This window comes from Cryptococcus neoformans, chromosome 4 (genome assembly GCF_000149245.1).
Source record: "Cryptococcus neoformans var. grubii H99 chromosome 4, complete sequence".
Classification (NCBI taxonomy): Eukaryota; Fungi; Basidiomycota; class Tremellomycetes; order Tremellales; family Cryptococcaceae; genus Cryptococcus; species Cryptococcus neoformans.
Window position 1 is genome coordinate 142087 of NC_026748.1, and position 24494 is coordinate 166580.

The window sequence follows — 24494 nt, forward strand, 5'->3', positions numbered from 1 at the left end:
TTGCATAGATAGCTTACTCGCTATACAACGACAGACGACGGTCCCTAACATCTATTTTACGTAGTTATCGAAAATAATGACCGAACTCCCAAAAGATCCAAAATCTCCTCTAATGGCCCCAGTACTTCTTTTCGAAGTATCGCAGTGGAATGAAGGTCGTTACTGCAAACCCAAAGGCTAGCTCAAAGCCCACATCACCTCCACCTCCAATTCGTTTGGCAATAGGGCCGATGAACCAAGAAGTGTTCATACCTGTTTTGCAATTAGCCATCCGTCTGCGCTGCGTGAACGCGGAGGGAAAGGAAAAAATTGCTAAGAAGTAAAAAAAAAAAAAAGAGCTTACCAAGAGCAGCACCTGTCCATCCGAGACCTAAGGCAAAGAACCCAGCGACACCCAAAGGCAACATCCTCCAGTTTGTGTAATCATCTGGCGCATAGTTGTCAAAGCTGTTCTTCCTGAAGACCAGATGCTCAGTCGCCACGATACCAAAGTACATGGCGAGCCAGTAAGCCAAGAAGAGAAGAAGGTTTTCAAGCACGGCAGAGAAGGAGTCTGCACCGGCCGCGGCTAGAGCGGCGTAGATGATGCTGACAATGAGGGCGATGAAAGGTCGGGGGATAGCTTGGCAGTAAGGAGAGAGGGCGTGGAAGGTGTTGGTGAAAATATAAACATTGCTAAAGGGAGATAAATATAAATATGATTGGAAGAGATGTGAAGAAAGGATAAGATCGAAGACGACTTACGGTGTATTGACAGCCACAGTTGACAAACCGAGGATGACAAGCAAGAATTTACCAAAGCCGCCCGCAAGGCTGAAGAAGTCCGGCAAGTAAGCCACCAAGGGCCCCATCGTTGACTATCCACACACATCCATCAGTGACTGCAGTGATGAATTTCAAAACGGGAGGGCTTACACATCTCTTCCCAGTCAGGTCGGGCGCTAAAGGTAGTGACTGCCAAAGCACCCATAAGCTCAATGAAGATCAGTGGAATTGTGAGGCCCCAAAAGGTAACCCAAAAGAGCTTTTTGGTACTCGTCTCTTTGGGCATGGAGACCGTAAAGTCAGCAGCGAACCCGACCCATCCAATCCTATGGCCACATATCAGCACTTATTTACACAAATGACAGCAATGATTGATAAGGAGATGAGGACCCACGCGTATCCAACAATGGCGCAGCCAAACGTGAGAACACCGGCGGCTTCTACAGGTCCATTGGGGCCCCAAGCGCCTGCCTGGGAGGTCCATGTACTTGGCAGAAGTGCCCGTAGAGACCAGAAAAGCGCTGTAGCAGAGCGTAAATCAGCTAATAGTAGGGAAGCTGGGGAGAAAATAAAAATACGTACATCAGAACAGGGTAACCAGCAAACTTTTCATAAAGGTGGATGAATTTGTATCCACAGAAGGAAACGATAAGAGCTAGGTGTGTAAGGACTACAGCAGCAGCGACCACAGGTATCTGGTGGGTGGTGCTGATTGCTCGCCAACAAGAAACACCACCAATAGTGTTCATGGCAAGTAATACCGAACGGCTCGGTGTCAGTGCTTTGGTTGCTTAGATAAGGAAAATCGAGTACTGGCCCAACCACAACAAGCAATTAAGTTGAAGATAAGTGGGATAATCCCGGTCCAATAGCCAAGGCAAAACGTGAGAGGACCATCTGACGAAGTCCAAGTTCCTATGGATTTGTGACTCATGGTGAGTACGTGATGGATAGGTTGGCCGGTAGAAAAAAATGGTCACATACTTTACCGAAAGTACACATGTAAGCGACGGGGGCGCAGGAAAGCAAGTTGAAGAAAACGATAGTGAGAGCGGCATCGCGAAGGCCCATACCGTAATAGAGATGTCCCAAGTAGCCGACACTGAAAGTGCCTACACAAGAGTTGACAGAGAACCAAAGTGTACCGTTATCCCACCTGTGTTGGCCGTCAGTTTCAGTCACCATCTAAAGATAATCAAGGATATGACTTGCCAGCTGGTATGAGGCCTATCATCTTCGGGTACTCTCTCAATGCCTCTTGCTTCAACTCCAAACTAAGATCCATGTTAGAGATGTACCCATGACCAGAGGATAAGGGAAGATTTACCCGATCAAACCAAGCCATGGCTTTCCATAAAGGGGCAAAGATACCCTTTCTTCGTGGCACACCATCGTCAGCCTCTAAGATACCGCCTGTAGTGGCGTGGTTATGTCGGCGACCTGCAGGGGTAAGATAGGCCTGGGTTTCGATATCTTTTTCGTCGTATTCAGGTGTTGTGATGAACATGTTTGAATGATCTGTTTACTTGGGTCAAGATGAAAAGCACTTCGGAGTTCCTGTAAAGGTTCCAATGACTGGATGCGTATATATATGTATATTATACATTGGCGTTTATACGTAGGCAATGGCGAGCATGCGATGGGTGAGAGTTCCTTATCCCCTTATCTTGGATCAGCGAAAATACATGCGTGCCGGAATAATAGTCGAGAAGGGGACGGAAGAGCTACCATCAATAAGCTTATCGCTGCGCAGATCGGGAGCTTCCGTATGCCTGGTTTTTCTATTTAAAGTATTCACGGCTGGACTAGATAACCAACAGGCTCTTAATCAATGCGAGACGCGACTTTCGAAGCATGCAAATCATTGTTCATCGAGTCACCTTAAAAGTTAAAAACTAAGATCAATCTTAGCTAACTAAGTCAGGTCTTAACTTTTATGTTTGAAACGGGCTATTATTAGGACCAGAACCAGGGGCGGGATGGGTTGAAGCCTGGGTTACTGAACGTAGGCTTGATGTCCGTCGATGGGCTTGTGTCGAGGCTAAAAGAGAAACGGGTGAAAAGTGGTAAAAAGCGCATGCCTATTTGGGCGCGCCTAAAGACACCCCTTCAGCCAATTTCAACTAAGAGACTGAGAGGTTTGTATAATGCATACACGGTATTTTTGGATGCACGGACCTGAGCTCAGTTCAATGATACAAGTTTGAAAGTCGTACGAGTTATAACCGAGTAATATGGAATTAAAAAAACACATAAAAGTTGGACGTTACTGGTTGTTGCCCGCTAACGCGAGCGATAAGAACCTAACGCGAGCCATATAAGACAAAGGATTGTAGAATAGTTTCCATGCAACTTAGACATCTCTGGCAATTGACACAATGTGCTCAAGCTCTCCCTAGACAACTCTACATCTGACAAATTTCCATCAGAAACTTCGACTATGTTTATTCAGGCGATTCTCGGTGCCAGCGTCACTGCAATGGCTGGGCTCTACGCCCTCAAATCCGGAGCGAACCCCGCTCATTCGGACAACGTCCCTTACGAAGTCGACCTCCATTGGATGCGTAAATCTATTGAGGTGATGCCTCCCTGCCATTTCAACGCCTACGGCTCTGTATGTGTCAACCATGGAAAGTGCATGTAATTATCTGAGCTAACTAACGGGGTCAAAGGTCATTGTGAACGCTTCTAACAACGAGTTGTTATGTTCTGGATACAACTCACAGCTTGCAATTGGAGACCCTACTGAACATGGTGAAGTCAATGCTATCCGTGTAAGCTTTTATGGCCCTTAAATTATTAGACACAGGACTGACCGACAATTTTTCTAGAACTGCGTTAAGAAGTACACAGAGCTTGGCTGGACACCCGCTCAGGTAAAATTCTCGGGGCCTCCACAAGCCTGTCGTATGACTGACAAGCCTTGCAGATCACTGAAATCTGGCCTCAATCTTGGATTTACACTACCGCCGAGCCGTACGTAACGTGTTTGACGCATCTGTATGTTAAGCCTCGCTAAAGAGTCCCCATCCAGTTGTCCCATGTGCGGCTCCACAATCCTTCAATGTACGTAACCCCAATCTCCCACCTTCCAGATCCACAAGTCAAGACCCCCTCCACCACCCATGATTCCAAAATAAGAAACTGATTTTATCAATGCCTTCATACAGCTGGCTTCAAACGAGTCGTCTACGGTACTTCGAGTCCCGACCTCGTCGGCATGGGTTGGACCGAATACCTCGTCTCCGTCCGTGTTAAATGGCTCCGTAAAGCTGCTGTCGTCCAACCCGGTTTCGGCGGCGGTCGACCGGTCACACAAGTCGTAGGGCATGTGGGCAACAATGAAACCGATCCTCGACTTGCTTGGCAGTTTAACCTTGATTACCCTTGTCCTGAGGGGTGCCACAGGCATGGAGAGGAGCAGGTTTGTAAGTCTGTTGCTTGAGCATAAGATGTTTTGGAGTTTTGAGAGAAACGGGGGAAAGGATAGGGCCTGGGAGTTCCGTGGATCCGGATGAAAAAGGAAATGGTCGCATCGTTGCATTGCGTGGGAAGGGCTGGTGGTTTGTTGGGCATGTTTGTTAGGCATGTTTGTTGGGCAGATGGGGGGAACTTGCTTAGCATTGGGCGATTCATCACTATGAATTATTGAGATTGGTAGCATTTAGATACGAGAAACGAATGTCACAACTGGCATAAATGCATGAAGACGTCGTTCATATACAGAAATATTACTGATGAGGGGGCCATGACTTCAAGGAAAACATACACCTTAATCATTTAAATTACTATCGGTCAGCCAATTTCCCTGGTCAATGTGCTGATATCCCATTGCGAATATTCAGCAGCGATAACTTAGTTTGACTGGCTAACAACTGGTTTTTATTTGAGGGCATTTTTTTAAACAACCTTATGAACCATTTGGAAGGATGAAGAACTTAAGAACACCCTGACGGAAGGTGGATCAAAAGGTGTTCAAAATTGCTTTTTTACTTCATTTATGCGCATTTTGGAGATTATTAATTGGCTTCTTATTTATGAGCCCTTTGTTTCATTTATAATTAGTTTTGCGTCTTGAATTTCGGATGGAGGGGCCCGGTGGTACCTTCCGATAAGCTTATTATTATCATACCACGAGCTGCCTTGCCCTACAGAACCATGTCTTTCCTCCCGTCTCTTGAAAAATGACAACGTCTCTGGTTTACCAAGACGAATAAGAAATGGAAAGCAGTGCAGAGTGAAGTACGGTATATTGAGCAGGCAATTAGCTACTCTGTATTGTATCAAATTCAAAGGAATCTAAAGTATTTACACATTCCATAATCCATAGAGCGGGATGACTTAAATAATGTTTCTGTCAGGGTTCCCCGTTTACGCAGAAACATTTAAACTCTTCTTCGCCTCATTTACTTCACCCTCACTAGGTGGATGATCAAACACGGGCCCGCCGACTGGTTCGCCAGGGGCTGTTTGGATGGCTAGGGATTCCATTTCTTTTTCTGGTGGGGCGGGAGAGGTGGCGGAGGAAACGGTAGGAGTGGCATCGGCGACATTGTTTGCACCAGTAGCGGCAGCACCCTTCTCCGTTTTCTCACCCTCCTCACCAGCCTTGACAATTTCTCCACTCCTCACGGTCCCCTCTTTCGGCACGTACCCCTCTACCGCCGCCTTTATCCCATTCCCCGCCGGCGGGATCCACCCTTGCTTCCCCTTCCCCTCCTCCTCCTTGTGCGGAGGAGGCACCCGCTTCCCATCCGGAGCAATATGGCAAAACTCGGTAATCGTCTTCCAGTAAACGGAATAGTCATACTCGAAATTATAATCCCCACCAAACTCTGAGTCGAGGTGCGCGGCGGGGACGAGGTCGAGTAGACGGGGGTTGAATCGGATCTTGTCGCGGGTGATGGGGTCCATGAAGGGGGAGATACCGGAGAAAAAGGCGTTGATCCACCATCTGTAATCATAAAAGTCAGCCATTTGCTTCGTTTGATTGCGTGGGATAATCAAAGAGAAAGGACATACGGCATGTTAACGACCAAACCCCTCCCAAGTCGTTCGACATAGTGGTTCTGGAGAATGTGAAGCACCTTGCGGGCTGTACCGATGGAAGGATTGGATTGGGATGTAGCGGATTTGTACTGTTCGTGCGATGGCATAGGTGTCAGCGAATCTCAGGGGAGGAGAAGGGAGCAAAGGAAAGGAGAAGGTGAAAAAAAAGAGGAGGAAAAGGAGACTGAGCTTACGTCGACGATGATGGCGACTTGTTCTTGACCAGGGGGCATCAAGTCGATTGCTCGTTCACTATCATATCAATCAGTAAACACGTTTGCTTAACCACAAAAGTGGAAAGAGGAAATAAAAGAAACAAACGTACAGGTGATAGATAAGATGCCTAATTTGCCTCGGGCTCGTCTCAGTGTTTTCCCTACCAGGTCGCATGTAGAGGATTGGTCGAGCATCCATATCGAAGCCTGTGAGGATACTACGCGTCGATGTCGCGTCAACCAAAATCCACACCCAAACCCAATCCACCCCTTCATTGGGCCTAAAAAGAGAGAAGCAAAGCTTACATCTTACCAGTCTCGGCCTCAATACCAACATCATCGGGCGATATCAATTCTGGCTTATACGTCCTCCTCCATTCCAAGGTCCCTTTGATCCTGTTTTTACCGTCATGAAGCTTCCATTTGGCGGCGCGCATGTATCGGGCGTGGGTAGCAGGATCGGAGAGGAAACGTTGTTCCCAAGGATAGTACTGGTCCGACTCTGGAAGGGCGATGGTTTTGGTGTACTGCCAAAAAGTGCATTAGTGTTTTCATCGATTAACCCGTGTATGGCAGACCAACCTCTTTGAGTTGCGCGATCTATGGTGACAAGTCAGCGACTGACACCGGCGTGTTGACAGGGGACAAAAGAAACAAAACGCACGAGGCCGAGTTGATGATCATCATACTCCCACCTTTTCTTCACGCTCGATTCTTGTGGGGGCACGGTGAGGACATCACTGGTCTTTGGGCCCAATGACTCTGGCTTGAGGGAAGCCGTGGATGCAGAGGCAGATCTTGACTTGAAGAAGGACATGGCGGTGGGCGGGGTGTCAAAGAAAGAGAAGGAGAGAAAAGATGACTGACGAAATTATTGACTGCTCATAATCGGTCATCGACCGGATGACCGACGACGGCCGCTGACAGAACTCCTCGGCCACATCACTCCGTCGGGCGCCAGCGTCATCGGGCAGCTCCACCCGAACGCCCCGTGGTGTTACATAATCGCAAATGCCACATCACCCCAAACTGTCCCTTCTTCCTTTTCACCCAGCGCGCCGTGCTATAGCGCATGTTGCTAGCCCGTTTTTGAAACAACCCCACCCGCACACACACCCGCCATGTCCATCGAGAACCTCCACATCTCTGACGAGACCGAAATCCCCGCCGGCGCCACCGTCGAGCTCCACTCCCGCCCCGAGCGCAAGGCCAGGAAGGCTCTCGAAGGTCTCGGTCTCAAGCGCGTCCAGGGCATCCAGCGAGTCACCCTCCGACGAGCCCGCAACGTCCTCCTCGTCGTCGCCAGCCCCGAAGTCTACAAGTCCCCTGGAAGCGACTGCTACATCGTCTTTGGAGAGGCCAAGGTGGAGGACCCTAACAGTGCGGCTCAGTTGCAGGCGCAGGCTCAGTTGGCTGCCAGTAGCCAGGCTGCTCAGCAGGCTCATGCCCACGGAGGGTTCAAGGAGGGTGTGCCCAAGTCTTTGGAGGAGTTGATGCAGGATGCGTAAGTCCCAGCGAGCGAAACGGACGTCCCGGACGGAGCAAAAGTGTAATGGATGGCGGATAGGTCGGCGGATAGATGGATGAATGAATGAATGAATGAATGACTGGGGCCGAGCGCAGCGAGATGTGGTCATCACTAACTCCCCCTCTTAGACCTTCTGACTCTTCCGCCCCCGCCCCCTCTGGCGAGGCTACCGACGCTTCCGCTTCTGGCGACTTCAAGGTCTCTGACGAGGAGATCCAACTCATCGTCGCCCAGACCGGTGTGGACGAAGCCAAGGCTCGAGAGGCGTACATCTCTGAAAAGGGTGACTTGATCAATGCTAGTACGTTAAAGTTCTTCCTTCCTTCTTCCTTCTCAAGTTTCCTACTTCCTACCTGCTGTAGAAAGAGTTAATACTGACCTTTTCTCTTCCCTTGATATACAGTCATGAAGCTCCAATAAGCCACACCCCAGCATCAGTAGCGTCAGTGTCACGGAGTGGACGTAAAACCCAAAGTTGGAGAAAAGGCGGAAACGGGGGTTGTAAAAACCAAGGGAGGAGGCTTTGTGTAATTTTTGAATACTCAGCAGGGAGCGGATGGCGAGTAGGAGAGAGAAAACAAAACAGGCATGAATCTAAAAACAAATGCTTTGCTCCCATACTCGGATTTTTTTTCTTGTCCATTTCGTATTTCTGTAACGAACCCTTCTGTAACAAATCCTTTTTCGCAAGTCTCAAAAATGAAGAAGTATGAAAATAAGACATGCCGAATAACTTATCATTTCTTACGACAAGAACCCATTCAGGTGTCGTAAGAGTCTATTATGGCACTATTCTCTAGATAAACGGCAATATTACTGTAAACAACAGGACGCAGAGTGCAATGTATAGGAAAGCGTGAAAGAAACCACCGCAATAAAACGCGATCTTTGCGCGCAGGTCCTTCCAGGTAGCGTTCGATTGTGAATAATCTCCATTCTATGTATTAAAAAGGGGGCCAGCTCCGATTGAGAACACGAAATTGCAAAACACGAGACACATTTTAGTCACTTTGCCATGTCAGGGAAGGGCCTTTTGACTACTCTTTCTTTAGTCCCAGTGTCCCTTCCCGCGCTGAACTTTTAAGTAAGCGCATCGACACAATAAAACGTTAACGCAGCTGGCGAAGATACAAATACATAAAGACTAGCTAAGTCTGAAAGCCAACATGAGCAGAAAAACCTCTCGTTCACCGTCTGACTAATATTCTAGTCGGGTCTAGCTTTGTTCTTGTCGTTTTTGGGCGTGGAACTAAAATCATCCTTTTTGTCAGATAATTATACCAAGAGGATCCCCACACGATCTAGAAGGAAAAAGAATAATGGTTGAAATGCAGAAAAGAAGTTTGTGAGAAAGAAGCAGGTAGCAGAAAGCACGTACGATATCTTTTAATTGACTGTTCGCTTCGTCGAATTGTTTCTCCAAGTACTTTGCCTATGAAGGAGACGCAAATCCCGGTCCAGGGTCAGACGATGTTACACGTTACACACACTTTACTACTCCCAACAAGAGAGGGAATAATGGAGAACACACCTTTTTGGAAAGGTTCTGAACATCCTCTGCGAGTTGTTTCTCTTGCTCCGCATTCTCCTTGTTAATCTCTTGTCGCGGTTGTTCGATAAACCTGGTTTTTGTTTCCAATTGTTAGCGCTTATGTTTTCCCGACGCTCACACAGAATAGACCCTGCCCAGGCAACGATACATCCCTACTCGCCATCTCCTTTTCATTATACTTGGATTATGATTAAGAAAGAGAAAGAAAAGTAGAAGGAATGGGATGAAGACTGAGACTCACATCTTCCCAACGCCCTTGTACATTCCTCCATCCCCAGGAACATTTCCGAGTTCTTTCATTTGTAGAGCCAAGATCCGACGTTCCTTCTCTTTAGATGTAATTTGGGCTCTGACGACGGCTAGTTGTTTTTGGGAGGTTATCGCCTGTTTTTTGTTTTTGTTTTAATGGTTAAATGGTTACGAAAATGTTAGCACAGAAATGATGAAGAGATAGAAAAGGAAAGTGGGAGGGTGGAGAGAACGTACTTGGGTTTGGATTTGAAGGAGGATTTTACGGAGAGTGTCGTCTGAAAGGGTTGACATGTTGTTGCTTGCTTGTCTGATTCGGATGTAATGCTGCAGACTATAGGGTTGACAGTTTGCTTGGTACGTCGGTATTATAGACCTCTATTTAGAGGAATGTGTAATCGATGGGAGTTGGGTCGAGACTTGATTAAGCTGTAATGAACATATAACGATGATGCTGGTCCGACGAACGAAGACTGGCGGATGTTCGCGAACGCGTTAACAACAAGGAAATAAACTACCGTGGGAATGTCGACAAGCCCAATTGTTACTACAGGCCGAGGTTGGTAACGAACATGGATCGGGACAAATCGAGGAAGAGTGGCTACATACATGACTGAGCATGTTAGGTTTTTGCTGTAAATTCGACACGCGTTTGCTGTAATAAGTTCAAAATGCATCACCGTATCTGCTGTAATTTGTACTTTGATTGCTGTAATTTCATTCAAATCGTCATATCTCCTTCTGTCCTGCATACTATGCTTAACCCTTGAGGTATGTGGTAGTCAGAGACTGTTTCTATAAGTGTACGCTACCAGCTGCGTGCATGCATCGAGAAAATCGGTAAGTATCGATGATTTCGTTTTTCCCCTTTCCCGTCCACTGAGTCCTCTTTTATAAATTCGCAGGGCACTCAGTCCGTAACCAGACCAGTTCAACTTTCTATCATGCCTCTGTGACGCATTGGAAGACCATCTAAAGGTGAAATAATGGGGCAAAAAACGTCATGTCCGCAAAATTGACTCCCGAAGTATGAACTCCCTATATCCTCTCTCTCCTGTTACGGCTAGCTCGCAGGTGCTCATCCAAACCATCCCCTTGTAGGATAGAGGAAGGAGAGTGGAAGATGACTAATGAATTGACCATGCATAATCTCATAAAATTCGTACGTACAACCTACAAATCATATCCTGTTTCTACAGACATAGAAGGGAAAGAAGACATGTTTACACTTGACACAACAAGTAATAAAAGACATTAGGGACTAACAAGGGCCTCATGAAATCAATATAAACATTACTCAAAGCGGGTAAAGAAACGTCGACATCATGAGGCGGAAACAGGATAACGTTATCGTTAAATATGGATGAATAGATTGAACAAGTATAAGCAAGAGAAAAGATATATCCGAGCGGCGGGCGCTAAGGAATAGATGTGACGAGCGAAAGGTTGTAGAGAGCCTCGAGGGATGTATGGCGGCGCCGGCAGGTACTCGGGGGCGATGGAAGAGTTATGAGCTGTACCGGAGATCCAAGCAATGGCGATGGCCGAGGAAAGACGTTCAAACGGCCTCTTCTCCAGCGATCAGCCTTTCCCTCTGCTCTTCTTCTTCCCCTGCCCCTTCCTCCTCCTCTCCCTCACCAAGCCTCACCCCCGTTCTCCTTCTTAGCCCCAGCCGAGGATCGACCCACTCACTTAGCCTTTCTCTCATATTCCTCCAGATTTCCGGCAATCTCCATGGTCTGGATGGAGATGAGGATGAGCCTGGACCTGAGCCGAGGGTTTCTCCACCCAGATTTGAGTTTAGTTCTGGGTTCGGAAAAACGGCCAGCGTATCAAAAGAAGATGGAGTTTGCTCGGTACGATCAGCATCGATGGCCATGGGTGGACCGATGACCGGTGTCATGATGGAGCCTTTAACCTTGGCTTGGGGGAGCGTCACGTCTGCTCGGCATGTTGGACACTAATATCACAGCATGTTAGCTTTTAGCTCTTGCTGTTCATAACATAGACAGAAAAGGAGGGGAAATAAATGAAACGTACGAGCTTCCGCCATTTCATCAACCATTCGTCACATTCCTCTTTATGAAAGACATGTCCACATGGCAAGATCCGGACGATGTCACCCTTTTCAAACGCGTCCATACAGATAGCACACTCATCTTTGGAAAAGTACCGTCTTGCTGGACGTTTATGTTTTTTGTTATTCCGGCTTGGGCCGGCGTTATCCGTGGAAGAAGATAGTGGGGGATGGGCAGGGAGAGTAGGGGAGAAGGATGGGTTGGTCTCGGTTAAGGGTGGGAGAAGTGGAGGGGACGAGATGATTGAAGGGTGGATAGGCAATGGAGGGTGAGTTCGTGACGGATCGGCGTCTGTGGGATCGTTCAAAATATCACTTTGGGAATCATGTACCTCTTGTTCATCTGTAAGCAGACTTCTCTCCCCACCTTCCGGACTGGGGCTTCCAGGCCCTTCGGACGAATCATCTTCCTTCTCCCAGACGATATCGGGTGTCCAGACTCGTTCGGGAAGACTAAGGACGACCATTGCTGGGGCACGATCTGCTTCACGTTGGCTTGAAAGACATCGTCGGTAAGATATTGCGTAAGGCAGGAATGAAGTGGACATACCGAGCGACACGAAAACGATGGATACCGATCATAGCCAATAAAAACAAGGTGGGCATAAGTAATGCAAACGAAAGTAGGCCTGAGAGGGCACTTCGAAACGATCAGCTTGATAAATACCACAAACAAAATATTGACTCACTTTCCTTCATCGGAGCCTTCACTAATGTCAATGTATAGCCCCTGGCCAGGGCTTTTTGAGCCTGTCTGATTGGCAAGCAAATCTCTTAACCCAAGATATGACGCGCGAGAAACAAATACTGCCGGAATATAGAGACTATCTGTATCCTCTACTAGGAAAGTCAGCAATCGTACGACCCATGAGCAGATACACAACCCACGAGGCGAAAACATCGTGATCAATCCCTCCCTCTTCCTACCCTCCGCGTCCGTCTCCCCAGATTTCGCCTTTGCATCACCCACAATGACCGCATGCGCACCCCTATCTTGTGCTGCCATTACTTTCGTCGCGAAGTCACATATGCCCCTTTCGATCAGTGCAATCTTCACATCCTCCGCTTTCCCAGGACGTGCTGGCGGTCTAGGAATGGTGCTGGATGGGATACATGCGAGCAGCTCAGAAGGGGAATGGGAAGCGTCAGGAGTGAGGAACGAGGAGAATGTGAGGAGACGACCGGAAAGCGGAAGCGAGATGGATGGGTGGGATGGGAAAGCGGCTGGGCGGTGGGGAAGGCTAATGTTTTCTGCTCCCTTGGGGTCGTTCAACTACAATTAGGTTAAGTTATGATCAGTTCAGCTCGCTTAGCCAGCTCTAAAATCTTACATGGACAACAACGTCGCCCTCTCCACCCAAAGCCAGCCACCGACTCAACCACCCCTGTTCCGTCCAGACAGCCGCATGAGGCGGCTCAATGGAGTACTCTTGGACGTAGCCCATCCCATCATATACAGTTACCGCCTCAATCTCTTTCGGTCCGTCCGAGAAGTAATGATACGATGCGTAAGTGCCATCAAGAACCTCTTCAGCACTAGTAAGAACGAAATGATTCGGGGCGGGAGACGTGTAAACGATTGTGCTGAGAGCGATGGCCGCAAGTAGGCGGTATTGGAGCATACCTGCCGTGTGTGTGTGAGTTATTCACGATGGGATTCCGTTTGGCTAACTGCAGATAAAAGTGAAATGTGCCGACAAGGGAAACGGAACATGTCGAAGTGTGGAAGTTCCTGGTGACGTTGTGTAATTCTTGCTGGCGGCGACTGGGGGGGTGGCAACCGTCGACATTTTCCCAGGAAATATCCTTTAGGACGGCGGGCAACTTCATCCTTTTTTTTTCGATATATAGCTCTTATAACTATCATAAAGCACACAAATATAATCCGTCCTCATGTTCGCCTCTAATCAACCATGTGTGTTCAGAATATTTGGGCCCAGAACATTTATCCTCAATAATGGTGCTGCCCTCAACGGACTTCACCTTCATTCAAGTCGCTTGTATCATCTCGAACGGCTCATCTTTGGAAATGTCTGGATACCCTGAGATGGAAATGGACGCTACCCTAATGCTATTGTCTGGGTGTCGCCAGAGCTTTTCTAGAAGACAATGGTGGAAGTATTAATCTGGGGAAAGAAGGCAAGTTAGCCCATTCTAATAGTGGAACCATATCACCTGAGTTTGCAGGCAACGCTTGGTCAATTACATCGATTACACCTGTGAATGGCCAATCATTCCAGCCTGCTACAGCTGCTGCTGCTGCTGTCATTGGGCACAAATCAATCCCAGCCATTTCAAGGACTAATTATCCTTATTTAAGAACCATGAACTGACATAGATCGGGACAACATCGGCCAGTTCCCCGGTTTCACTTCTTCCTCGGCTTCCGGTGCGGCGTCCGTCAACTACGCCGTTCGTTCTTCTGAAAGTTACGATCGATAAATAAGTTCGATGCCAATACGGAGATAAGTGCAATCACCTAAATTTGGATCCAATCGTGAGAATGGCCTAACACATGTCATACCCCAATCCTTTCTCAGCTAAAGGCTACATTACACAAGATTATAGACCTTTTAGCCCTATGATAGCGCGTGAGACGTGCTACGATCGTAACCCTCCAGCTCCTTCCTTAGTAGTACTCCAATTCGTTGGACCAATCGACCCAAGTAATTATTGCACAGTGGGCTGTCAAGCATCTGTCAAAAGATTGATATACGAGTCCTCATCAGGCACACCGTCCACCATACATAACCCCCCAATGTTGAGAGGTGAAGAAGAAAATGAACGAATCCAGTAGCTTTCTTCTGGATGTTGCCGGCGTAACCTTCTGCATCAGATGCGCTTCCATACAGTCCTGCATCTATAATTGGAAGAATGTCTGGTGAGCAGCTGTATTAATTGAAAGAACAATGGGGTATCACTCGCAGATCTTAGTAAAGGTATACAGGAGTGTCCCTTCGAGTTTCAGTATGAGCAAATTTTGCAGTATCCATGGTGTGACGACTTGCTGTTGACCAAGCCAATGGATGTGGTAATGCCGTGGCTTGGACCAAGCCTGCAAGTACCCCAGCAATACTTCACAATGATTATTTCCTCCGCTGGTCACGAACATAGCAATTCATATCTTCTATTCATTTACAAACTCTAGAGCGTATTTGACATCTTTACTTCTCTAACGTCTTTCGAAAACAGTCCTCAAAACAATGATAAAAAGCGCACCCTTCAATCAATTATAGGATGGGTACCTTACGCCACATCTCCAGCAGCGTCCAGGTTCAGGATCATCGCTTGGTAGAATCTCGCAAACTCGATAAGATCATCAGCGTTTGAGTATTCGTTGATGGTATGCGCTCCCCCAGAACCCGCCATGGGAGTGTATCGGAATCGATAGATGTTGGGGGTGAGGTCCCAATAACGCCTTGTGTCAGTGTTCTATTACACAATAAGGGGTTCACCGTTAGCCTGACTTTCACAGACATAGGGTGATTGGAGGTTCTTACACCAGTGCTCATAAACGGAGCCATGATCAAATCATCCCCCGCTTCAAGCTCTACAATCTTTCCATCCTCACTGACCTCCTTTCTACTCGCCCACATGCCTCTTGCCGTCCCTGCCATCACCCTCCAAGCCGGGTCTTCGATGCTCACAGGGCTATGAGGGGAGGGATCGGTGTAATAGCCAAATGCTTCGTCGAGAATGACTTTAGAAGTGGGAGAACCGTCAAAGACGGTCTCGCCGTCAAAGCCGATGAGGGTGAGGTTATAGTCTTCACACACAGGTTTGAGGAGGTTCAAGGTTCGGTCTTGGAGTTCGAAGTGGTTGGAAAGGCTGTTGACTCGGTGGTTGACGATGGCAGTCACAGCCTCGGGCTAACATAGGTTAAGCAGACGGGGATAAATATTTGGGGAGGATAGTGCGATACTTACCAAAGCGTTTACTTTCAACCCACCGTGGATTATATCCACAGCTTGGGTAGTAGTCAACATACTCTTGATGGGATCACCCTGACCAGGCCCGGCAGGCGCTCCACCCATCCCGACACTGATGATCTCTTCAGGCAAGCTCTTCCAAGCCTTCAAATCCCCATCCTCGGCCTTGATAACCATACCCTTCAACTTTTTTGGCATGTCCTTGGCATAGGCAGCTGCGCAAGTCATAAACTCGTAAACAGGGGAAGATTCGGCAATGGTAGCTTCGTGAGGATTGCGCTCGAGCTCAGCAATAAGCAAGGAGATGAGACCGATGGCAGTGTGAGGTGGAGGTACGGAAGAGTGTCCACCCAGTGTGGAGACGGTGATACCAAGGTCATAGTGGCCTTTCTCAGCGACAGCGGGGGTAGCGAATTGCTGGCCCCAGGTGTTGATCATACCTGAGCCCTCATCAATGAGGCTGTTGAAGATGAGCTGTTTTCCTGCATCACTGTAGGAGAATAACACACAGAGCCATAGAGTCCTTTCCGTACTTATCAAGGAGGTATCGAGCGATAGCAGGTGCGCCGACTTGGCCACCACGTTCTTCATCGCTGCCAAAGCCCAGAATGATGGTCCTCTTGGGCTTGAAGTCAGTGGTCTTAAGGAGATGTTCGATGGCAGACATCACAGCTGCATTGACGACGTTAAGCGAGAGCTCACTCAAAGTCGGATGTGCTTACCAATCAGACTGCTTTTAGTGTCCGAAGCACCTCGACCGTGAATGACGGTGCCATCGTATTCGCCGCCGTAAGGGTCATGGGTCCATTGACCTCTCGTAGAAGCCAAGACGGGGACGACATCTGCAATCAAGGGTTTTAGCGGATTGGGGGGATCAATCATGGAAGACATACCCTGGTGGGCAGTAAGGAAAAGAGGTTTAAGAGATGGGTTGGAACCCTGGATCTCGTAGACCAACGCCCAATCAGTCTTGGTGACCTCGGCCACCTCGTAACTGTGGAGCGATATCAGCACCTAGGCATGATGTGTGGCCTTCTCCGTCCTTACATGAGAGGGAATGTCTTTTCGAGGACTAAAGCCTGTCAGTGACTGGGGGATAAGATTGCGTAAGTCACTAACAGGCATGGAATTCAACAAAGATTTCCCATCTGGGGTCTTCATCAACGGGGCCCATCTCGTCGAAGACCTCGGTAGGGATTCGAACCTTTGTAGGAGTATAGACTGTCAGTCTATCTGAGATTCTGCGCTTATGTTGCAAGTGACACTTACAGCTTCTTGAAGCCTCTTGATGATGATGTCCTTTCCCTCCCAAATTTTACTCGTGTTGTAGCCGGCGGGCATGATAGGTTCTGCCTGGGCACAGAGTCCGTCGCTCAAATTTCCACTATACACAGAGAAATCCTCTTTGTAGGTGATAAGCTGGGACACGGAGAAAGGCCAGGATGTGATGATAGCAGAAGCAGCCAGTAGACCGAGGGCAATGAGCGGCCAACGGCGCTTGGATAAACCCTCAGCGGGTACATCGTTTGAGGTGACTGGTAGATAGATGGGACCTTTAGCCATGTTTGAGAGTATATACAATGCTGAAGGATCTGAAGGGAACTCGAATGGCGACGTGAATCTGCTTTATGAGATGGTGCAATTCCATATCTTTCATCGCACAAATCCGAGTGGGCGGTATTTACCGCCATCGGAGAAGGACGACACAAAACGCACTAAAAAATTAGCCGATTTTCCTTATCTCGGCAACGCCATCATATAATTATTACATTCACAACAAATGTTGAAATCAACCCATTTCCAGTATGGTTATTTTTATTTCTGAGCCACCCCATAGCCCTTGAGAAGAAGCCTGTCGTCTGATAGTGCATGCCCATGCCGAAATCCTAAATACTCGCTTTCGTTCTAATTCTTACCACCTTTTTTGTGCAGACCACGCGTTCAGCAGTAAGTTTTTATGTAGCCCACAAACCTCCTCACCCACAAGCTATCGATCATTTTATAACCTAATGTCCTAAAGGAGGATGGAATGACATGGCCAAGAAAGAGATTTCTCATGATCGAGATCGCTGGTAGTTTCCATCCAACCGTAATTGTACCGCCTCCTTGCTCGAATGTATGATTTATTTAGCGAAAGAGCCGGAACGAGTATTCCAGGTTCAAGGTCGTCGGTGGGGCAAGATAGATCCTTGGCAAACAAGGGACTAAGGCACATCTTGGGGCTCGCCTAATGGGGAGCTCTTTAGTATTTCGTCAGCTGTGGCACGACGGAGAAAGTAGGAAGGATAATCCGCTGAATAGTGAGAGGTTGTGGTGGAATACAGACCTAATTAGCATGTGCAAGCGACCATGGCTACTGCTGCAAACGACTGTAAGCAAATCTCATCATCAACAATTCGTACAATAGAAAACATACGATAGGACGATGGAACATACGATGAACTTGATATGGCCCTTTTATAGTATTCAAGAGGTGTCGAACGACCTAGCACCCGATCATTTCCATCGCAAAAGTGTTAATACCTAGTCTACGTTCTATGCTTCAGTTTTCGGCATAATGGCTATGGTCCACTGAATGAGACTTACGCGGTGATTAAAAGTGTAAAGCTCATCGCCAGGTAATCACAGAGGCCATTAAGCCCTTGTCAAGCCAAGCCTCTCTTCTTTGGTCGACTACAAGAGGTGTGAACGAAGAGGCGCAGGGCCGAGGAAAAAGCAACGTCGGTGGCTAATAAATGACGGCGACGTGAAGTGCCTCTGGGAAGGGGAGTGTGCTGATTCATAGAAATGCATAAACTCAAGGACCATGGAGAGCAACTATATCGAGCATCTGATATCTCAGATAGCAGCGCTCGAGGCTTCGTTGTACTGGAAGCACAGGCGCGTGCCGCTTCTTCAGCATTAATGCCTTGTCTGTCTTATCTGCTTCAGGCAGCGAGACACCTACCAGACAACTTCGTCACCCTTCATCTATGATCGGCTTCCTTGGATAGGTCCTCCGTTCCCCCACTCCTAACTCTCGAGGTTAGCAGAAAGCAGAGTGGAACTGTGAATGAAGTGCGCAGAGGCCCCTTCCCGTTTACCAGCGATATCACCGTGGCCGGCCAATCGGCACGGTTGTAACTTGAATAGCATAGGTTATACCTATTAGATCTTCGAGAACCGAAATGTCATTGGAGTTGGAGCTACCGTGCTTGGATGTTATCAAGGTGTGTCAGACTGTTTGTTGGCGACTGAAGTACGCGTCCGGAAGTTATCGATCTATGTAAGCGACGATCCGTCAGCAGAGGTCCGCACATCTCTTTACGTAACATAAATAGACGTCATGGCTTTTGAGGCATTCCTTCGTTCTTCGCTGCTAGTTCGTTGAGAGGCTTCTCAAGTCCTTCTTCGTTCAACTTAATTTTCTGACAGCATTCTAGTCGAATTGCACTCTACGTCCAAACGTACAACAGCAGGATAAACCTAAGGAAATGTCAGCTGCAGGCGTCGTTTCAAAGAAGCTCAAGTTCAAGGGTGAAAAGTCAAAGAAGAAGAAACGGTCTCATCACCACTCCTCAGGTCGAGGCGGAGGCGGAGGCGATGGAGATGAACTTGAAGCTTTGGCCGCTGCTGACCCGAGAGGTATGTGAATGTTAGATGCTGTGTCAAAGTGTATCTTTACTGATTTGTATCTGCCAGGATGGATGTTTCCATCGAACCCTATGGAAATCAACGGCCCAGCCTACATTTTACTCCCTACCGAACCGCTCACCTGCCTTGCTGTAAGTCTGTTCGCTCGCTGGAAATACCTTGTGCTGACGAATTTTTAGTGGGATGCAACAAGACAGAAAGTATATGCCGCGCCTGTCGACATTCCCCAGGCCCCCGAAGGCGCCAACGACCTCAGCGAATCTGAAATCCTTTTAACAATTGAGCCGACGGATGTGAACCATGTTTGGGTTATCTCAAGATTATCAGGAAGTGAAGATGTGGTGAGCTTGCGGACAAGTACGTAAGTCCATGTCCAATCGCATTTATTATGTAAAAGTCACTGAACGGTGGCTGTAGAGGGACATTCCTCACCGCGAGTCCATCAGGCTCTTTAACAGCTACCACGCCTTCTCGAGGACCTCTTGAAGCTTTTATCCCCATTAATTCCCGTCCCTCCACCCCTTCCGTCTTCCCCACTTTCGCCCTCCAAATACAGCACAACTCCAAATACTTTTCCGCAACCACCATTGCTGGTAAAGCCGAGTTGCGAGCTGATGCTGACGACGTTGGCGAGTTTGAGGGTTTGAGGATTAAGTGCCAAAGAGAGTTTGTGTACAAGGCAAGGCAGGGAGAAGATGTGAAAGGAAAGAAGAGGATGGCAGATAGTGGACCTTCTGCAGCGTCAATTGAAGACGACGAGATGAGAAGAAAGTGAGTCGCTTTTCCGGTCATTTTTGTTTGAATTATCAGCTGATGCCTTGAACAGTCGGGAAGCCCAGACATGGGGGGCTGGAAGGATCAAGCTTTCTGATAAAGACAGGCGGGACGTCAAAAAGGCGAAAAAGGAAGGGCGATATGCTGAGGCAATGTTAGACCGCAGAGCCGCTCTGAAGAGGTCAGTCTGATCTTTTGTTATCGAGTTTGTTTACTGATACTGATGTGCTCGCAGCGACCGATATGCAAAGTAACGTAATCAAATTTTGTACCTTTATGCAACACTATACAACCTATGCTTTTCTCCTCTCTTAAAAAAGAGCCTCGCCCTTGACCAAATCCTTATGCGTGTACCCTTTGCCGCCCTTCTCGTGGTCGGCAATCACACTTCCATCCTGCTTCTTACTCCTCATCATGTACTTGTAGATAACCAGCCCATCCAAACCCACAGGGCCACGAGCATGTGTCTTGCCTGTCGAGATCCCGACTTCAGTACCCAGGCCATATCTAGTACCATCTGCAAATCGTGTAGAAGCATTGACAAAGCAGTTGGCACTGTCCAGCCCTCGGCACCAAGCAGACATGGAAGCCTCGTCCTCGGTGACGATAGAATCTGTGTGGTGGGAGGAATGAGAGTTGATGTGCTGAATGGCTTCTTGCACAGACTCGACAGCTTTAACGGCAATAGTAGGGCCAAGGAACTCGGTGCTGTAGTCGGCGGGGGAGGAGGCAGTAACAAACTTGCTGGCTTCGGGGATACTGGCGTCTCGCAATGCGGCGAGGGTCGCAGGATCGCATCGAAGACAGACAGAGTTGGACATGAGGGCAGACGCAACGGCGGGCCAAACAGTGGTGAGGAGAGAAGAATGGATTAATAGAGTTTCGGCGGCGTTGCACGCCGCCATGTAGTCGATCTGTGTAGGTTTTATATGAGCTAATATGTTTTTGGTAATAGAAGCTTGCACACCTTGGATTCCACGGCAATCCTAATGGCCTTCTCTTGGACTGCACTCTTATCAAGGTACACGGCGCAGATACCATCGGCATGACCCATCACAGGGATCCTGGTGTTGTTTTGTATACTCCTGACGAGCTCATTACCACCTCGGGGCATAACAAGGTCAATATATCTGTCCTGAGCGAGTAAGGAAGAAATCTCGGATCGAGTCGACACGGATTGGACGAAGGCCGAGGGGATGGATGTCCTGGCGAGAGCTTGAGAGATGAGGGAGGAGAGGACGGTAGCGGTGTTGATGGATTCTTTACCACCCTTCAAAATAGCGGCGTTACCTGTCACCGAAGAGTTAGCAGTTACAGTTTTAAGTGCGCTATTACTTACCACTTTTGATGGCCAAAGCAGCGATGTTCACAACAACTTCGGGCCTAGCCTCAAAGATGACGAGCAACACGCCGACAGGACAAGTCACCCGATGAAGCTCCAGCTCAGGACCGATCTCCTTGGCGAAAGTGACCATGCCAGTGGGGGCAGGAAGGGCAGCCACATCGGAGATACCTTGGAGCATAGCTTCGAATTTTCCAGGGCGTCCCAGGTCAAGACGGGAAACAAGGGAATATGAAAGTTTGCCAGTAGCAGCGAGGGCCTCAGCAGCCTATTTCTGATGTCAGAATTGTACTGACGGAGATTCAAGAGGACACTGACCCCCATGTCTTTCTTATTGGCAGCAAGGATTTCATCCTTGGATGCTTGAAGGGTTTCTCTGATAGCTTTTAAAGCGACATCCCGCTCAGAAGGATCCACAAGCTGAGATGCCTCAAAAGCTCGTCGAGCAGCGATGGCGATAGATTCGGCCCCAGAATTTGATGCGGATGCGATTGAATCAGCCATTTTAAACGCTATTTCTATGAAATATGTGTGTATGGGAGGAAGATGTAAAAGGAAGAGTCGAAGAATGATGATGAAAATGAGCACCGATTGTTGAATCCAATGATGTGGAAGATAAATAAACATTCTTGACTAGAAATACTCAGTATCGCCCAGAAGAAACCTACCTAACGCGCCGTCACGCAGACGCCTGAAATCAGAACTATATGCAGAATCCACAATATCCGTTTTTTTATGCTTGATGTTTGATGTTTGATGTTTGATAATTTCAGAGCAACATGACGATCGACATTCAATATCAGTCTGCGATTTCTACAAGACTAAAGGCAGATCATGTTCTAAAAATGAATGAACTGACAGACAATTATTAACAGCTCTGGTATCCAAATAACATCTCACTTCCGTTCCTCCTCGCCTGCTGTCATCCCCCTGCTCGCCCTTATCCAACTCTTCCTCCTCCCTTTCCCTCTTACCCCACATTTCCTCCAGGGACCTCTCCGCCCAAATGTCTCCTCCCCTTCCAACCATCTACTCCTTCTCTCCATCCACCCCACAGTCTCGGTTTTTGCTATTTTGCTGCGTAACCAGCAAGCAGGTGCGACTCTGGAAGCATTAGCGCAGGAGGTTATGGAGGTGGCAATAGATGATCACATGATTAGCATTCATGTTGTTTTATATCGGCCGATGATCATCAGGTTTAGACCCGGCCCTTCCCCTTTCTCCTGTGAACTCAAATGTTTTCGGCATTTTGATTATACTTGCTCCCGCCTCCGCTCTCGCGTTATGTTCCCAATGTTGCTTGATTTTCTCTCCTGGAGCATGAACCCAAGCATGGTATCGCAGGCCATTCTTCACTGGGATCGTAGAAAGGAGTATTTTATGGATAGCTATCCAGGTTTCTTCTATGCTATATTCAGAAGTTGCCTACTTGGATGGGTGGTCGCTAAACACGGTTATCAAGTTGTGATGATAATATCCATCTTCATGGAGTAGCCTCATCTCATTAAGAATGTTTGCACGGCAGACTGAAGTCCCAAAAGCCGGGCAGATACACTCATCCTGGGCTGCTTTGAGCCACAGCGCGGTTTGTTTTCAGACCCGATAATATGCAATTTATCTGAAACTTTCGAACCCTTTGTAACCACTTCGAATTCCCGCTGGCTCTCTTCCTGGTCATGGCTCGATAAAGCAGCAGCCTAATATCATTACCTTGCTCTGGTCTTTTCTGCAACTTCTGTTGGGACAGAGGCGAATGCTACTGCTCATTTCCCTGCTTGCCCAAGGCGTATTGGAGATATTGGATTCGGTACGCATTAAACCTGACCCAGAAAGGTAACAATAATTGAGAATGATCATTTTTTCACGGCCGTTACACAAGAGCCCATTTAAAGATTCGACTGTTTTTGAGGTTGTCCACGAATATCGGGAAACAACACTACTGCGAATGAAGCAGACAATTTGCTGAGGGGCTTATCGAGGTAATTAAAGCCGTATCTAATGCGATTGTCCTCTGCTTCAGCAAGCTTCTGGTTGTACCGATCCTCTGTTTCGGCATGGGCCACCAACAGGAAGGTCTTATGCCTCTATTGCCCGTATGGATTAAGATATTGGTTTCCATGTGCTGGATACAATGACATTGCCACGCAGAACAAAAGGCAGTGTTGTCTGAGGCCCTAGATTCACAGCAAGTGACAAACGTGCCGAGCTTGCTTCGAAAGATAAAGTCGAATACGCCACGCTGTGTTCTTGGTCCACCTTGATTTGAAGTAATCCAGCGGGAACACTACTTACCGTTATTTTCTGCATCAAATCTGCTGGCCGAGAGGGGAAATGAGCTTCAGACCATGTTGGACCATGTTAGATAAAGGCAGCGGTACCAAAAGATATTAGTAGTCACCGAAATGACGGCTTTTCTTCTCAAGACTCCCCAACCAGTATTACATAATATAGTGATGTTAGGATCCCGCTCAGAGAAGTTCCATCGGTCCGGTCCACGGCTAGAGAGTATGACCAGTCAGCTTCGGTGCGATTTGTTGCCGAACCACAATCACAACCGCCGAACAATCCCGAGAACTTGTACCATGGCGGTCATCACCGTCGGTAGCCATTGCCGATGTTGCCCCGCATATCCGCGGATCTGGAAGTCGTAATGGTTGCCCTGGCTCCGCAGGTTCCAGACCTCAGGCTGATAATGCTGCGACTGATCGAGCGGTGCAAATCCGAATTCGCCACTTTCCACGAGCCATCTCCGCAAGATCGGAGAGGCCGTAGACGGGAATCAGGAGAATCAGGAATCATTCCAAGAGGAACAGCCCGTCGAAGGAAAGTCTTTAAACCGGAATTGACGGAGCTAAGCTATTACACTCCAAGCCTCAGACCTCTCAGGCTTTGGTTTCGTGCTCTGGGGATATCCAGCATCCAGCGGCCCATCGTATCCCGAACGTCGGTGAGAACGAGGATTGAGAAAAACTCTTAGCTGGACAGCACCGACGCAGGTGATCTGAGACTAAGAACTGGGATGTGTGGACGTTGGTGGAATACATACCGAGCGTGCTGGCTGAGGCTATTAGCTAGCAAGCATGATCTGAGCCTAACGCGAGCGTGTAAGAAGAGATAGCAAAGATCCTCGGGAACTCGCAGCAGTCACTGATTGCTGGTGGCTTTTATTGGTTCTCCTGATTCTCCGAATAACTATTGCATCGGTCTTACTTTGGATGTCTTATAGATAGGCCATAATGATAATATTGTACCTCTGCGAAAAGAACAAAACACTGTTTGCATATGGTGCAAAATATGCATTGTTATGGCCACCGAACGACCCACATGCATCTATCTCGGTGCATGTTGTTTGCAATGTTCACTTGAAAAGCCCGAGAAAAA

At 48.0% G+C, this 24494-nt stretch overlaps 9 protein-coding genes and 5 non-coding genes; 6 read left to right on the forward strand and 8 right to left on the reverse strand.

Moving 5' to 3' along the window:
* Positions 1-109: 109 nt before the first annotated feature.
* On the reverse strand, positions 110-2426 carry CNAG_04982 (cytosine-purine permease; the record flags this gene model as incomplete). The annotated part of the gene is made up of 11 exons (XM_012193060.1): positions 2093-2426; positions 1978-2039; positions 1750-1921; positions 1668-1680; positions 1348-1546; positions 1277-1286; positions 1160-1236; positions 918-1091; positions 745-813; positions 344-675; positions 110-252 (listed from the first exon to the last, which is right to left on the reverse strand). Exons 1-11 carry the CDS (start codon positions 2270-2272, stop codon positions 110-112), a joined length of 1431 nt encoding a protein of 476 aa, XP_012048450.1. The 5' UTR covers positions 2273-2426.
* A 689-nt stretch (positions 2427-3115) lies between these two features.
* Positions 3116-4494, forward strand: CNAG_04983 (hypothetical protein). XM_012193061.1 has 6 exons: positions 3116-3379; positions 3438-3539; positions 3597-3641; positions 3695-3741; positions 3800-3831; positions 3936-4494. The coding sequence occupies exons 1-6, from the start codon at positions 3206-3208 to the stop codon at positions 4208-4210; spliced, it is 675 nt and encodes a 224-aa protein (XP_012048451.1). The 5' UTR covers positions 3116-3205; the 3' UTR covers positions 4211-4494.
* On the reverse strand, positions 4451-4700 carry CNAG_12347. XR_001045678.1 has 1 exon: positions 4451-4700. It is a non-coding gene; the product is annotated as a hypothetical RNA (non-coding RNA).
* Positions 4701-4809: 109 nt separating this feature from the next.
* Positions 4810-6897, reverse strand: CNAG_04984 (pleiotropic drug resistance protein). XM_012193249.1 has 7 exons: positions 6694-6897; positions 6612-6629; positions 6336-6556; positions 6140-6247; positions 6009-6066; positions 5788-5903; positions 4810-5719 (listed from the first exon to the last, which is right to left on the reverse strand). Exons 1-7 carry the CDS (start codon positions 6844-6846, stop codon positions 5137-5139), a joined length of 1257 nt encoding a protein of 418 aa, XP_012048639.1. The 5' UTR covers positions 6847-6897; the 3' UTR covers positions 4810-5136.
* Positions 6898-7072: 175 nt separating this feature from the next.
* Positions 7073-8288, forward strand: CNAG_04985 (nascent polypeptide-associated complex subunit alpha). XM_012193250.1 has 3 exons: positions 7073-7533; positions 7686-7858; positions 7961-8288. Exons 1-3 carry the CDS (start codon positions 7151-7153, stop codon positions 7975-7977), a joined length of 573 nt encoding a protein of 190 aa, XP_012048640.1. The 5' UTR covers positions 7073-7150; the 3' UTR covers positions 7978-8288.
* A 380-nt stretch (positions 8289-8668) lies between these two features.
* CNAG_04986 (prefoldin subunit 1) lies at positions 8669-9872 on the reverse strand. XM_012193062.1 has 5 exons: positions 9596-9872; positions 9351-9493; positions 9089-9179; positions 8936-8989; positions 8669-8806 (listed from the first exon to the last, which is right to left on the reverse strand). The coding sequence occupies exons 1-5, from the start codon at positions 9650-9652 to the stop codon at positions 8774-8776; spliced, it is 378 nt and encodes a 125-aa protein (XP_012048452.1). The 5' UTR covers positions 9653-9872; the 3' UTR covers positions 8669-8773.
* Positions 9873-10047: 175 nt separating this feature from the next.
* CNAG_12348 lies at positions 10048-10522 on the forward strand. XR_001045679.1 has 3 exons: positions 10048-10198; positions 10264-10385; positions 10460-10522. It is a non-coding gene; the product is annotated as a hypothetical RNA (non-coding RNA).
* Positions 10476-13231, reverse strand: CNAG_04987 (hypothetical protein). XM_012193063.1 has 6 exons: positions 12767-13231; positions 12324-12708; positions 12125-12272; positions 11986-12075; positions 11399-11930; positions 10476-11318 (listed from the first exon to the last, which is right to left on the reverse strand). Exons 1-6 carry the CDS (start codon positions 13055-13057, stop codon positions 10917-10919), a joined length of 1848 nt encoding a protein of 615 aa, XP_012048453.1. The 5' UTR covers positions 13058-13231; the 3' UTR covers positions 10476-10916.
* A 42-nt stretch (positions 13232-13273) lies between these two features.
* Positions 13274-17011, forward strand: CNAG_12349. Its single transcript, XR_001045680.1, has 3 exons — positions 13274-14858; positions 14911-16587; positions 16646-17011. It is a non-coding gene; the product is annotated as a hypothetical RNA (non-coding RNA).
* Positions 14534-16990, reverse strand: CNAG_04988 (Gly-Xaa carboxypeptidase). XM_012193251.1 has 9 exons: positions 16634-16990; positions 16484-16568; positions 16412-16436; positions 16258-16358; positions 16087-16206; positions 15874-16036; positions 15362-15824; positions 14936-15304; positions 14534-14867 (listed from the first exon to the last, which is right to left on the reverse strand). The coding sequence occupies exons 1-9, from the start codon at positions 16925-16927 to the stop codon at positions 14682-14684; spliced, it is 1806 nt and encodes a 601-aa protein (XP_012048641.1). The 5' UTR covers positions 16928-16990; the 3' UTR covers positions 14534-14681.
* A 195-nt stretch (positions 17012-17206) lies between the features above and the next one.
* CNAG_12350 lies at positions 17207-18584 on the reverse strand. XR_001045681.1 has 6 exons: positions 18448-18584; positions 18312-18376; positions 17951-18254; positions 17781-17892; positions 17691-17723; positions 17207-17604 (listed from the first exon to the last, which is right to left on the reverse strand). It is a non-coding gene; the product is annotated as a hypothetical RNA (non-coding RNA).
* Positions 18585-18736: 152 nt separating this feature from the next.
* Positions 18737-20070, forward strand: CNAG_04989 (protein FRG1). XM_012193252.1 has 6 exons: positions 18737-18988; positions 19046-19128; positions 19177-19358; positions 19415-19768; positions 19824-19952; positions 20007-20070. Exons 1-6 carry the CDS (start codon positions 18838-18840, stop codon positions 20023-20025), a joined length of 918 nt encoding a protein of 305 aa, XP_012048642.1. The 5' UTR covers positions 18737-18837; the 3' UTR covers positions 20026-20070.
* Positions 19999-21699, reverse strand: CNAG_04990 (glutamate-5-semialdehyde dehydrogenase). XM_012193253.1 has 4 exons: positions 21432-21699; positions 21111-21381; positions 20739-21061; positions 19999-20685 (listed from the first exon to the last, which is right to left on the reverse strand). Exons 1-4 carry the CDS (start codon positions 21615-21617, stop codon positions 20083-20085), a joined length of 1383 nt encoding a protein of 460 aa, XP_012048643.1. The 5' UTR covers positions 21618-21699; the 3' UTR covers positions 19999-20082.
* A 2262-nt stretch (positions 21700-23961) lies between these two features.
* Positions 23962-24427, forward strand: CNAG_12351. XR_001045682.1 has 1 exon: positions 23962-24427. It is a non-coding gene; the product is annotated as a hypothetical RNA (non-coding RNA).
* The last annotated feature ends 67 nt before the right edge of the window (positions 24428-24494 follow it).